Raw genomic sequence first — 13557 nt, 5'->3', positions numbered from 1 at the left:
CATAAAAAGCTCCCTGGGGAAGTGGAAGATCTAAGAAAATGAAACAAAAAATCTATTTCTTTCATCCTCTTTAAATGTTCATTCAGGAGACATACTGTAGCTTGTTAAAAAAAAATAACTTATTTTTGGTGGTTCTCGTGGTTCTCTTGCTTCCCCAAAAAGATAGCAGAGAAAAGAGAGTAGGTGAAATTTAAAAGTCTGTGTCTGGTAGGTGGGAAACCAGCTTGATTTTTTTCAGGGTCTCAGAGAAGAAACTTGTATACACTGAACAGGTGCTTCTTCTGGCTTCTACCATCTTTGGGGTTGCAATGTTAGAACTCGTAACTGGGTAGGATGATGGTTGTTTATTAGGTCACAAAGAAATGTGATAAGGAGTTTGTACGAATAAAGTAGGTGCTTTATAAGGATTCATTAAGAGCTGAATTTATTTGACTTCAATTTACAATACTGCCTCTCTCCTAGATCTGAAACGAATGCAATAAAATGTACAGATATATAGTGTTAAAAGGTCTCTTTCATGCTAGGCTAGCCACAAGTCTCTTAAAATTCAAAATCTATGAGCCAACTTTACAAAAACAAAAGCTGCTTCATAGCAACAGAACTAGGTTCCCCTCAACTGCTTGCTGTTTACAGGGCATGATCTGCCCACTGCATATATGACACACCCATCAGGTACAGATATTTTTATGTGAACATACACATTTGGTCTAGTAAACATCAACAAATCTAAACACCTGTAACAAGCACACTTCATTTTAGGACAAGAGGTTTTTTTGTTTTGTTTTGTTTTGTTTGGTACATATACAAAATCCCACAAATTTAATGTGTGCATCAATACCCATGCAGTAAATAAATGTTTTTACAAATAGGTTTTTTTAAATGATAAAAATATTACACTGGACTCAAAATTCCATACAAACATTAATACATGATTTCTCATCCATTTTGACTAAATATAGGATTACTGAAAATGTGCTGTAGAAAGGCCACTCTCCTGTACAGTTGTGCAAAGTCTGCAAAACAATAGTGATTTGATGGTGGTTTCAAAAGCAAAGAAAAAGGTCCTGGCTGTTTTACTTTCTCCTCTACAGCAAAAATATTCACTGGTATGTATCTGAACTCTTAAAGATGAATGTACATTCACTGAGCTGTACAGGCAATAGGATAAAGCTGATTAAAAGTAGATTTTAGGATATAGAATAGTAAAGGAGGGTCCCTTCTGCCTCCTTAAAAACAGCAAATTGTGACTTGTACGTTATGCAGCCAGACACTAAAAAGCAGCACAGTCATTATCATGCTGTGATCACTTTCGAAAACGAGATGCTTAGAAATGGAAATACATGAAGAGGACTTTTTCCTAGACTTCGTCCACTCTATCGAACGACTCATGAACCTAGGAAAATCCTCTAAATTGTTTCTCTCATATAATTCAAAGCAATAGATCTCTGAATAACCATCATCCTTTTATTCCTTAGAAGAGAAGTACATTTTTATTTTTCAGTGTTGTTTTCTATATTATTAAACACACATCAGCCTGTAGTTAAACATATTTTACTTCCCTGCCTGAAATATAATTCAATAAGTTTAGTTAATAGACTGGGGGGGGGGATCGGAAACTAACTGGAGAGTTGTTTTTTTTTCAGTATAATTATATCTTGTAGTGTTTTAAGAGTTGGAGTTTGAAAACATGAGTTTGGGCTGAACTTATATATATATGTTTCTGTTAGCTGCCTTTCTGGGTGAGTCAAATCTGTTTTAAAAAAATCCATTCTCAAATTCCTCTGTACACAATCAGCATTTCATCACTACAAAAATAAAGGAAGATTTAAACCAAGAAAATAAAGCAGCTCTATCTTCAATTTTGGTCTTAGTTACAAAAACAGCTTACAAAGCTTTGCCCTGATATACCACGAAGTGCTCTCATAGATTTGGAATAGTATTTCCATTAACAGGCTTTCACGAGTTAACAGACTATTAAGACGAATATTAGATACCTGAACTTTTCTTATGTTGATGCTCTTCTAGTATGCTTAACTCGTGTGTGCATCTACATTTCACAAAAATAAAACTACAGCAATAATCTTTGTGCAATGTTTAAGAAAATTCTCAGAACATTTTAATAAATATAAAAAAGGTTTAAATTCTTTCCCACCCACAAGGATGTCTGCACCTGAAAAAATGTGATTTACTTTTGAAGTCTTGTTTATATAAAACTAACTGAAAGGGAGCAAAGATGACCTTAGATAGAAAACTGCCTCTTTTTTTTTTTTTTGCGGTTTTACTACTTGAAGACCACCTGTCTTCAGAATTGTTTGCAAAAGTTAATTTTAAGTCATTAAAGACAGGTTTTTTTTGCACATGGTAAACACAAGCTGAGCACTAACTGCATATAAAATATACAAATGCTCATTGAAGACAGTGGTAATGTGACCATATATGGTTGGTTTCATATAGTTCAGTAACATTAAAGTATAGCTTGTCAAGTGTCCCACACATTGATAGAAAATCTACCTTATATACTTATTCAAAGTACCAGAAGGTACCAGATGGTCTGAAGGCAGAATACACTTACACATGCGTCTCAATGTATGAATGAGTATGTGTCAGAGAGGAAGTGATTACATCTACTTCAGGAGAAATATTTAGTGGGTCATTTGAGGTGGTGTTTTGACAGATATCCAAGAAAAGGTCAAGGTACATCTGCTTCCATTGCTGGAATTCTTTAGATGTCAAGTCTGGATTGTCTAGAACTTTATCAATAATGGCTACTTCCCCTTCTCTGGCCTGCAAAGCAAAAGGATTCAACAGTTAAGATGGGGCAAACTTATATTCACGTTTAAAATGTTAATTGCCCAAAATAAAGCATGCTGTCCCACAAGAAATGGCTCTGTATATTTAAGCTTAGTTATTTAGACTCAAATCCTAGTGTATTTTTCCTACATCTGAGTGATGCCTGCTATTGTCCACAGGGTGTGATTTTTTTCCCTCCCACCTCTGTCTATAGAAACCTTCCTTGTGCTCTAAGATCCAGTTCAAAATCCCTCTTATTTCTCGAAGCCTGCTTAAACAACCAAATGTTTTCTCCCTCATTCATGCCCCATAACACCTCATCATTGTCTCAAGTGGAATTACTGTATTCTATCTCTTGTTATTTTTGCACTTGTCCTACCTCCCCTGCTATGTGGTAAGCTCCTCGTGCTTGCAAGAGAGGAAGTATGGCCCTCCTGTTAACACAAACACACAAATCTTGCTGTGGGAATGTGATGGCTCCTTTCCTGTAGCACTGTGGGCCTGCCAGGGACAATGGCCTTACCTTCCAGGTTGGAGGCCATGTCCCTGCTGGAGAATAAGCTTCGTTATGGTGTAACACCACAGCACAACGATCACCCATGATAGAAGTGAATTTCCAAGGTGAAAAGGAGGAGAGTTTCAGACAGTCTGCAAAACTCAGTCCTGTCTTTCATGGGCCCAAGGAATGGGTAGGAAAGTCTAAGAAATGTTCTATAGAAAGTGAGAAGGCACAACTCTGTGACAGCCAGAGTTGGGAGGGAAAGAAGACAGCAAGGTGCCTAAGAAGTGGTTCTGGTCCTTGGGGCAGGGGCAGCTGAGGTGGGATGTGGAATGGAACTGGGATTGCAAATTTTGTGAGTGGTTCAGAGATCAATGCTTGGTGAGGTAGACTGTTCAAATTCCAAGCACTAGACACACTCAGGGTTGCCTTGTCAGTTGTTCTTACCTAACTGGAGAGTTCATTCCCTATTAATTTTCCATGCTAAATGTATAGGCTTCTGCCCTTTATTTTACTAATGAGGGACATTTCTTTATAGTGACTTTCTCATCATCTTTTTTTTTGTCCCAGAGAGTTCAGCACAGCATCTTTCACATATTTGTGATTCATAGATACTTACTGAACTGAATATAGTAGCTTGGATTCTTTGTTACTAGAAGAAACGCTTTTTGGGAATAAAAGATAGGGACAAAGGGACAAGACGTCTTTAGAACACATGAGCCTAACCTGCTTCAAAATCTCTGCTCACCTTCTAAACCAGACCATTTGGAGTTGAAGGAGGGGTGAGGCTATCTTTGGAGTAGGGTTTGGTTATTAGAATTATTCTTATGAATATTATAGCTCTATTTAAAATTCTGGCCTTAATTACCAAAAGTCCATTAAACTAGATTTGCAATAGTATTTTCTTGAATACCAGTCAAAAGCTAAGTGACTCTGAAAACTTGGCTATTTGCTATTTGAATTTTTTCAAATCACCTATTCTCTATCTCTTTGGCACTCACCTATATTTCAAAAATTATCAAACCTCAGCAGCATACTCTGGATCGGAAATATTTCCCAAAGGAGCATTCTAACCTTTTGTTTCCTAAAATTACTGTCACATACCCTGTATGATAGTTCTTCTCTGTTTCTGATTCTTCAAGGGGGCAGGGTCTGCTTAGGGAAAGTTGGTGTGGTTGGCCCTCTCCTGGAATGTCCTAGAAGTACTGAGTGTAGCTAGTACTCTTTCTCTAATCTTCCCCTCCCCATATACACACACGCTGTGAGGGGAGCTCACTTTGCTGCCTCCTTCTTCAACTTCCCGCTAGCCTGATCCTCTCCCTGCTCCTCATCACTTCCTCTCCCATCTAGAGGCAAGGTAAGAATAAATTTTAAGAGAATTCACTTAGGGAAATGTATCATTAGAAAGTAACATGTGAATTGGGCACTGTAAACAGAAATATTATGAAATTTCTACATGGAACATGAATCATTGGGGCTTCAATCCAAATGCACTGTAACTCATACAGGAAATATTCACAAAAAGTCTCAAATCCTTTTAGGACCCACTATTGCATTCTGCATGCACGATGTGTTTTTTAGTAACTCTAATAATTACACTACATGGTATATTTATCTTAGGAAAACAAAATGACAGAGGAATAAAACCATTATACAATAATTACATAACAATATTATAAAATACAATACCTGCATTTTTTGGGGAAAAAAATAATTACATCCTGTTTCCTCCCAGAACTAAGTCATATAACATTTAGTCAGTGCTTTGAGACTTAATGAAAAGTTTAGGGCATTTCCTCTTTACCAATATACCTATTAGGCTATAGGAAGAGCCAGTTTCAGGTTCTTTCTGTTTAACCCCCCTCCCACCCACCAATTCTGTATTTTTTCACCTAGAATATCTGGTAATCCATTTTGAATTCAAGAATGAATCTCTTCAAAGGAATTTCGCCTTCCATTTTCTATCTTACCTTTAAAGTGCTTTTGAGAATTCGCAGCCGGTGTAGTTTTTCATTCATTACAGGATCATTACATCTTTTTATAAATGATAGCTTGTATTCCAGCTTGGTTGAAATGCGATGTTCTCCTAGTGGTGACAGACTGGCTTGCTCCAATGCTCTGTATAGATCTTGCAATGAGTCTCCAAACTTTTCTTCCCTACTTTCACCTGCAATATGCAAAAAAAAAAAAAAAAAAAAAAAAAAAAGGAAGTGAAGCCAGTATAATAAACAGTTATCTGACACTCCAAAAATCTACTAAAAAAATCAAAACCATCTGAAAACAGGCTAATTAATGACTAGGAAAACTCTCTATTATATTAAAACAAAAACTAAACAAAAACAACCCTACAGCTGCTAGTTATATTGGATAAAATTAGCCGCAGGCAGCCAATTGTTTTAGAAGGATTAAATAATAGGAAACTTTGATTAAGCAAATATTCTCTTGATAGCAAATCACATAATATCATAAGTCCATTTAGTTCAAAGAGTACAAAAAGAAACAATTCTACACATAACTTAATATTTTAAAACATTAATGAATATCCCTTATCATTAGAGTGATAGGCATAGAAGTGCTGATTAGTGGAGCTCTCTTGGTTGATAGGAATACTGAATGAACTGGTTTTTACTTTATATTTTTCCATACTTCATAGATGTAATGGCATTCATGGGTGTATACATAGATTATTAAAATCTTCAAATTGTATGACATAGAGAATTATTAGGTTTCGTGTAACTGCCACAGTAATTCCTGGCATAAGCAAATGATCATAAATTATCATCAATCATAATGCTTTAATTAAGATGAAATATAGGAATCTTTACATGCAAATTTAAGGAAAATCTGACACATACTAAAAAAAGTTGATTAGTATTTATAATACCTGAGAAGAAAATACTCCAATTAAATATTTTTGAGAAAAAATTGGAGACTGCTTATAGAAAGGATCTCAGATCTAGCTGGACAAATCAAACTTCCATCTTGATTTTAATTGCCTGAATACTGATGCCTTATCTTTCTAAATAGTGATAAACATAGATGAATTGGGTGTCTATCTTGGAGTGATAGATTGGAACTGGGCTGTACCAATTTCCTTTAATAGACAGGCAAAGAATTCTATTGGAGGTATACAAATTATTATATATTGGCCCAGGGAGTAAATATGTAATGTTGTTCATTGCGCCATGGTCCATGTGATTATTTTAGGCTTTTAAACATACTTCCAAAAAAGATCCCCAATTGGTAAGAAAAGTAGTTAACATTTATATGTGCCAGGTAGTCGCTTAATGCATAACATTATCTCATTTAATCCCAACAACAATACTAAGTAGATCTATTTATCTTCATTTTACAGCAGGTGAGTACCTTGCCCAAGATCACATCTCATAAATGATGGGCAGTCTGGCTCCAGAACCCATGATTTTTATAAGAATTCTATGCTACCAATTTTTTTCAGAAATGATGTGAACTGTGCATTTAACATTGGTGTTACTGTGAGACTCCCTTAAAATGCAGTATTATAAAAAAATTTTAAGAGTGTACCCAAAACTGCCCCCAAAGCCCACAAACAAACAGTACCTTAACTTGAAGGGATCACCTTTAGGGTTAAAAAGTAGCTTCATTTAAACTCATATTCAACTCTTGGCTCTGCTGCTGAGGGTTAGTAACTAAAGGTAAGTATGATTATTGAGTCCTTCTATTAGAAAATTCCTTGTCATCATCAGCACATGCTATCACTAAGTATTCTACATCCTCTATAATGAGTTTTAACTTCCCAAACATAGCATAATTTTGAACTATAGTCTAAAAATGCAGCTTCAACTCCCTCATCCTTGAATGTTTTCAACACGTAGATGATTCTGAGGGATGGGTGGATGGAACTGCTTTCTGGGTTAAGAGAAGGAGGAACTGCTTTCTGAGTTAAGAGAAGATTGGTGCAAAACAAATAGGGAATTTTAACAGAGAATGTTTTGTACTGAGGAAGGTACAAAAATCAAAAGGTCAATTAGGGTACCCAAAAGGAGTTGTAAAAACAGGGATACCTTTGAACAGCATAATCCCATTGCATAAAATCATAGGTCAGGAAAGGACCCCAAAAAATTATTCAGTAGGCATCAATCAGAAATCTTTTTTTTTTTTGCCTCAAGGCAAGACTGTATCTAAAGCCTCATCTAATTTCATAAAGTAGAGGGTGAGGTAGAAATAGGAGGCCTAAACAATGTGAATTATAATAGTTAAGGTATTAGATGAACTAATATATTATTTCTATTTCAGTTTGAGAAAGAAGGTGAAGAAAACAGGGATTCAGATTATGGTTTTAGGATTTAAGGGAGGCAGAAGTATTTTTACATAGTAAATTTTTATTTCAAGATAATTTGCCTCCACATTACCTTACATTTTTGGGAGCATATATTTTGTTTAAAAAACATTTTGACCCAGTTTTCTTTGTTCCCAATTTTTAAAATTTGTGGAATTGGTTCTTATAAAATTTCAGTGTGGTTTTATTTTAAGAAGCATAAGTAAAGATTTAAATAAATCTTAAGAAAATATTTAAATGAGTAAAGATTTAAATAAATCTTTATTTATTAGATAAATAAAAAATGAAAACTTTCATTCCTTCTTGCCGTTAGGGTTTGGAAAAGTCTTCAACCAAAAGACAACATAACTATACAAAGAATCTGGTTTGACAACTGTAAGAAGAATTGAATATGGATTTATCTCTGAGCAGCACATTTGAACAGAGAATGAGACGGAACACAAACATTTCCAAATATACTAATGGAATAGTGTGACTCCTACCAGAGATACGTAAACCACCCCCCTTCAATTCCCTACACATCATACACATATGCAACACTGCACAAGACACAGTAGTGGAATGAGTAAGGATGATGGATTGAGATGTCAGGCTACCACAAAATGCCACCAATTACTCAACATTTTACAACTAGACAAAGGGTCCTTTTACTTTCAAAGGAGGGGTTGAGGGCAGAGTCACGTTATCAATCTGATTCACTGCGCATAACAGTCAAAACACAACACAGAACTCAACATTCAAGACAAAAACAGACCTTTATTTTCTTTTATAACGTTCAACTGGTTTTCTTGATCAATTAAGTGAATTTGGGCTATTGTTGCAACTGAAGATATGAAAGCACCTGATTTTCTTCTCTTTTGGCCCTCTTCTTTGTCTCCTTCTCACTTCTCTTCTGGCTTCTGTCTTTTTAAAAACTCTTGCTTTTCTTCTTTCAGAAGAGGCTTGCCCTAGAGGCTTGCTTAGAAAGAGGAAGCATGAACTTGGTGAAGTTTGCTTTCCGACTGACTTTCTCTCCGTATGCCAGTTCAGCCATAGGAGCACTGGCCGAAAACCAGCTCTTTTGCAATTTCAGTGAATGTTTTCTGAAAGTTGGCAAAGTGTAGAAGACCATATACAAATCACAGAACATATATAGGAATCTTCCTTGATTCCAAATGAGGAAGTGTATCACTACTTCAGTGAAATTTTCATTTACATCTGATTTATTCAGAAAATCAGGCCTATGCAGGAATAAATTTCCCCCCAAATAATATTCCTGTTTACAACATGTGCATTAGTCCTGTGACAGATCATGTACTTTCTTAAATTCCAATTTTATTAAAGCAAAGAGGACATATAAAGTTCCCTTTCCTATATACAATTTCATTGAGTAATAGAGTTTAGGATTACAATTCAGAAATTGATGAACTAATTTGTATTCTCTGCCTTGTGAGGGTTATTCCTGACTGTGTCCTATTTGGTAGGGATGCAAAAAGAAAAAGAAAATACTCTTTATTGTCTTCTTAATGCTCTACACCACGAAATATTGTGGATCTAGGAACATGGAGAGCATCACAACAGTTCATTGTTTGGTCCTTTCGGGTCGCATATGGTGTCTAGGTAGTAAGTGATAGCTTGTTGGAACTTTCTTGCAAATCTCTTATTAGCAGATGCTAATGCCATTTCTCAAATACCAAAGGTTTTTGGTGCATTTCCTTACATTCAGGCTCAGAGGTTTCCAAACTCTTTTTATTGTGCACCCTTACCAGTTAAAACACTTCTGTTAACTTATATAGATATATTATTATGTACTAATAAATATGTGTGTCATAAAACATACATAGACAAGAAATGAAAAGGCATGAGCTATGAAACCTGAGGTGAAGTTCCAAAGTTTTTTCTCCCTCTACCTCAATGGACCTCTGTGTGCCCCACTTCAGAAATTTAGACAGTGACTTTCCCATGAAATGATATTTCCCATGTGTAATATCATTTCTTTGGTGAAGAATAAAGAGAATAGAAACTTGACAACCTAAAATTTCGCCCTGATGCCCTCTTCATTTCCTCATTTCTGTAATGACAATGTTGAAGGCAAATAAAAAATGAAAACAAAACAAAACAAAAAATGGGTAAACCAATAGGGTCCTTGAAGAACCAAACCAACAATGGATAATCAGTTCTGGTACGTGTTTTGGAAGGGAATTGTGTCCTTTTAAAATAGGCCAATGATGACTTCGTGGAAACAGTTGTTCCTTCCACAACACTGCTGTGTAATGAGCACAGAAGGTTGCGAAAGGTTAAATAACAAGTGGTAAAGAAGGCTGGACATGGTAGTATTAGTCATCAGCCAAATCTGAGAGATACTCATTCTTGTACACCAGAATGCTTTTAAGGTTTCCAGTCAATGATATTGAGTATGTGGACCACTATTCTTGTCACAAACGACAACTGACATTTGTACTGAGAGCACAGGGACATTTTCTATGAATATTAACTAGCACACCATAACGAACCACTTATTTATATATGTAAGGTGACAAATTTTTAGTGGGCTTAATATCTTTGTAGGTTTCATGCTAAAGATGATTAGGTATTCAGGATTTTATACTATAAGTTGAATTTGTATTATAGTTAAATACGAGCTCTCCTAATTCATGCTTTTATAAAACCAACTAGCTATGCCTAGCATTGCAAAATTGGGGGGAGAGTAGTTTGATACATTAGAAAAAAGGAAAAGAGTTTACAGGTTGGCTTTTATTCCTTGCTCTTTAATCAACTACCTATTTCATAAATAGAAGTAATTTGTATACTATATTTTAGGCAAAATAACAACACTTAAGCGTCACTACTAGGCAATAATTTCTCTGATTAAATAAATCAATTTTAGTGCGAGAGAATACTTCTTTTAGAGGGACAGTTTGAGTGGATCCATCAACACTGCTGAGTATATATTTTTGAAAGTACACTTAAAGCCCATCTTGGTAAGTATGGCAATGTGCTTCACCGGAATCACGTATGATCCATGGTAATGACTACAAAATCCCTTCTACATCACAGTAAAGCTTACTTCCCTAAAAATGTGACAAAGGAGACACAGCTGATGTTTATTCTATACTTCATTCTCTAAGCGTGTGATTTCTGCCAAATTATGTAGTTTAATGTTTTGTGGTTGAACTCTCAGTGTACTACAGTAGTTTTTATGATGGAAATTTCAGAGAGCAAAATCTTGGTGCTCTTGGCATTGATTTATTGATCCAAAGAAGGGAAGGTTCTTTGAAGGACAATCACAAACATAAAGGACAGAATCTAGATTTACCCAGAGAATTTAGAAAATTTAACTAGTAGAGATGTGGAGGTCAGTGTACCTGATTCTTAGGCAGGAATTTATAAAGGGACAGTTTAAAACAAAAGAGATGATTATATTTGAAAATTAATGTGTATTCAACCATATTTCTTAAGGAGAAAAAACTAAAAATTCTTCAGATCATAATACTTTACTATGACTTAAATAGGCAGAATGACCCAGGACAATCCCATTGATAGTAAATGTCAATAAAATGCTTTTTGATGGATTTCTACATATCTGAGCCATCTTTTTTAATATACTAACCCCTCCCCCCCAAAATAAAACAACAACATTAAAATGGTTACAGCACAGAGGCAACTGTAAGGCAGATCAATGTGATTTTATTCACAACACAAATTCCATTTGTGAGAAAGAAGCATAGATTTCTTCTCTTTAGAAAGATATTTACTATCAAGCATACTTAGCAAATTATTTAGCTATCTAAAAAGATCTGATACCAAGTGGTCATTTTTTAATTTTAACTAATTTATATTTTTACAATTATTCACATTATGCAATACCACACACTGCGGCGACAGGAAGAAAAAACATTTCAAAATACAAGTTTAAATGATCTGTTCATTGCACAGTATGAAATATCCATTAATTAGCATTGAAATTATTACAATGTATCTTATTCAACTAAATAAAGGAAATTTCACATCCACTACAGAAGAAAAATAAATCAATATTGAGCCACAGGGGACCCAGTTACATAGTATTAAATAATATGTGAAGCTAGTTTGAAAGACATCCAGACAAAATACTTTTTCAAAAATGAAAACCATAGCCTATAGATTCTGAATGTTTTACAGAAAAGAATAGCTCATGCCTGTCCTATGAGGCAACACCATTCATATACAAATGCCAAGAAATAAGGAGAAAGTTAAGATTGTATCTGAGGAAGCTAATAAAGCCTGGCATGAAGACTTTTCTTCATTATTGTCATGGAAAGCAGTCTCCGTGTTGCACCTGAATACACTTTATAATAGAATAAACATATTAAGTTTCATGGCAGGTTGTGTATACCTTGCCTTAATAGATTACACTTAATTTAGTACAATACAGCACGTCAACTTTTAAAAATGCAAAATAACACTTATACAGAATTTGCTTCCTCTGCTTTGTCTTAAAGAGGCCACTGGAGAGTCCATTAAACAGCCAAGATTTTCTAATTACTGGAGCTGATCCCTCTCTTTTCCTGATGTCAGGAGAACACAACTGAGGGGTCACCACACAGAGCTCTTCCCCAGTCAACACCCTCTTCCCCTTCTGTTCTCCCACAGAATCGGCAGTTTTCTGTTACTGTGCTCCATCTTGATTGGTTTGGATCTTATGCTAGTCCCAATGTAGGAATCTCGCATTCTTCTTAAGAGTGGCCTGCCCCTCTTGATATCCCTTTACGGAGGCCCCAAATCCAAAACACTTGATGATCTAAACTTTTTAAAAAGTCTGTTTTCTGTTATAAACAGCAAGGACGAGGCCATTTTAGTTGCTTGCAAGAGGTTGATGTTGAGTCTGCGCCGTGCCGACTCTCTCCGATCTAAATTCTCTAAACATTAGCTTATCAATCTGAGTCCATTGGGTTCAGTGCCAACAGAAGTGGATCCGATTTGGCATGGAGAGGTTCTACCAACTCTCGCAGTGTATTAGCCTAATATGATAAAGCAGTGATACAATATGATGAAAGACCTGCGAGTGCCATTATTTCCAAAGCATATCAGTATTTGTATTAGAAATACCATCATGCAATACCCCTGAAGAGAAAATAAAAAAATATGGCTAGAATTGCATATGGCTTTAATACCATAAGCCTTTCTGCTGGCATGCAAGTCTACTTGGTCATAACTGGGAAACTTTTTGCTTTCAGCTTAGTTGTTTGGAAATGTCAATCTTATGTATACAATATCATACACAGTGCAGATAAATTTTTCCCACCTCTATACTTGTATATGCACATCTATAATTTTAATCAGAAAACTTTATGTTAAAAGTATGCTGCATACACATGTAAAATGATCAGTCTTTCAATAAAATTAAACTGTATTTCTATACAAGATCTTTCCTCAAATTCACCCAGTCAGGAAATACGAGGGAAAGTTTTCTGCTTGACTTTCTATTTAACTACCCCATACATATGCTACCAAGTCCTAATCGGCGAGAGAGTAGAATAGCCCAGCTAGTGTCTCTCCAATGAGGAGGCCACAAGCTGAACAATACAGAGTGAAGAGAAATAAAAAGCTATAATAAACAGGATGAAAGAGTCACTTTACACCTGAGCATAAGCCACAAGTCAAGGAGTTAAGAAACTGGAAGAGACTGAATTTTCTGAATGACCTGATAAACTAAGAGCAATGTAGATAAAATAAACTGTGGTCTCTTTTTTTTTTTTATTGACTTTGTAATAATATTACATTAAAAATATATATATATGTGAGGTTGTGGTCTCTTATAGTTCATTTTATTTTGGCCTTTGAGAAATCTAAAATATTGCCAGTAGGCAGATGTCAGAAATATTTTTTTCATTTCTAGTCTAGGGCAGATTTTTATCTGCAACATCCTGTAGTATCTTTTGAGTTATATGGAGAAGAAGGCACAAAGAGGGAGAGAGGAACAGAGAAAGCA

General features: G+C 35.4%; 1 protein-coding gene across 8 annotated transcripts in view; it reads right to left on the bottom strand.

Moving 5' to 3' along the window:
* Positions 1–407: 407 nt before the first annotated feature.
* Positions 408–13557, bottom strand: part of CNKSR2 (connector enhancer of kinase suppressor of Ras 2) — a 355641-nt gene continuing 342491 nt past the window's right edge. For 4 of the 8 annotated variants that reach the window (XM_058291602.2, XM_058291600.2, XM_058291601.2 and 1 more), the window contains 2 exons: positions 5260–5456; positions 408–2784 (listed from right to left, as the gene is read on the bottom strand). In XM_058291602.2, the coding sequence (XP_058147585.1) occupies positions 2569–2784; positions 5260–5456 (413 nt within the window). In that variant the 3' untranslated portion in view covers positions 408–2568. Of the gene's footprint in view, positions 2785–5259; positions 5457–11253; positions 12587–13557 lie in introns of those variants that run through there. The other 4 variants (XM_058291604.2, XM_058291606.2, XM_058291607.2 and 1 more) reach the window with 1 other exon arrangement.

Source organism: Dasypus novemcinctus, chromosome X, assembly GCF_030445035.2.
Source record: "Dasypus novemcinctus isolate mDasNov1 chromosome X, mDasNov1.1.hap2, whole genome shotgun sequence".
In the NCBI taxonomy this organism is placed as follows: domain Eukaryota; kingdom Metazoa; phylum Chordata; class Mammalia; order Cingulata; family Dasypodidae; genus Dasypus; species Dasypus novemcinctus.
This window is presented reverse-complemented; position numbering and strand designations above follow the sequence as displayed.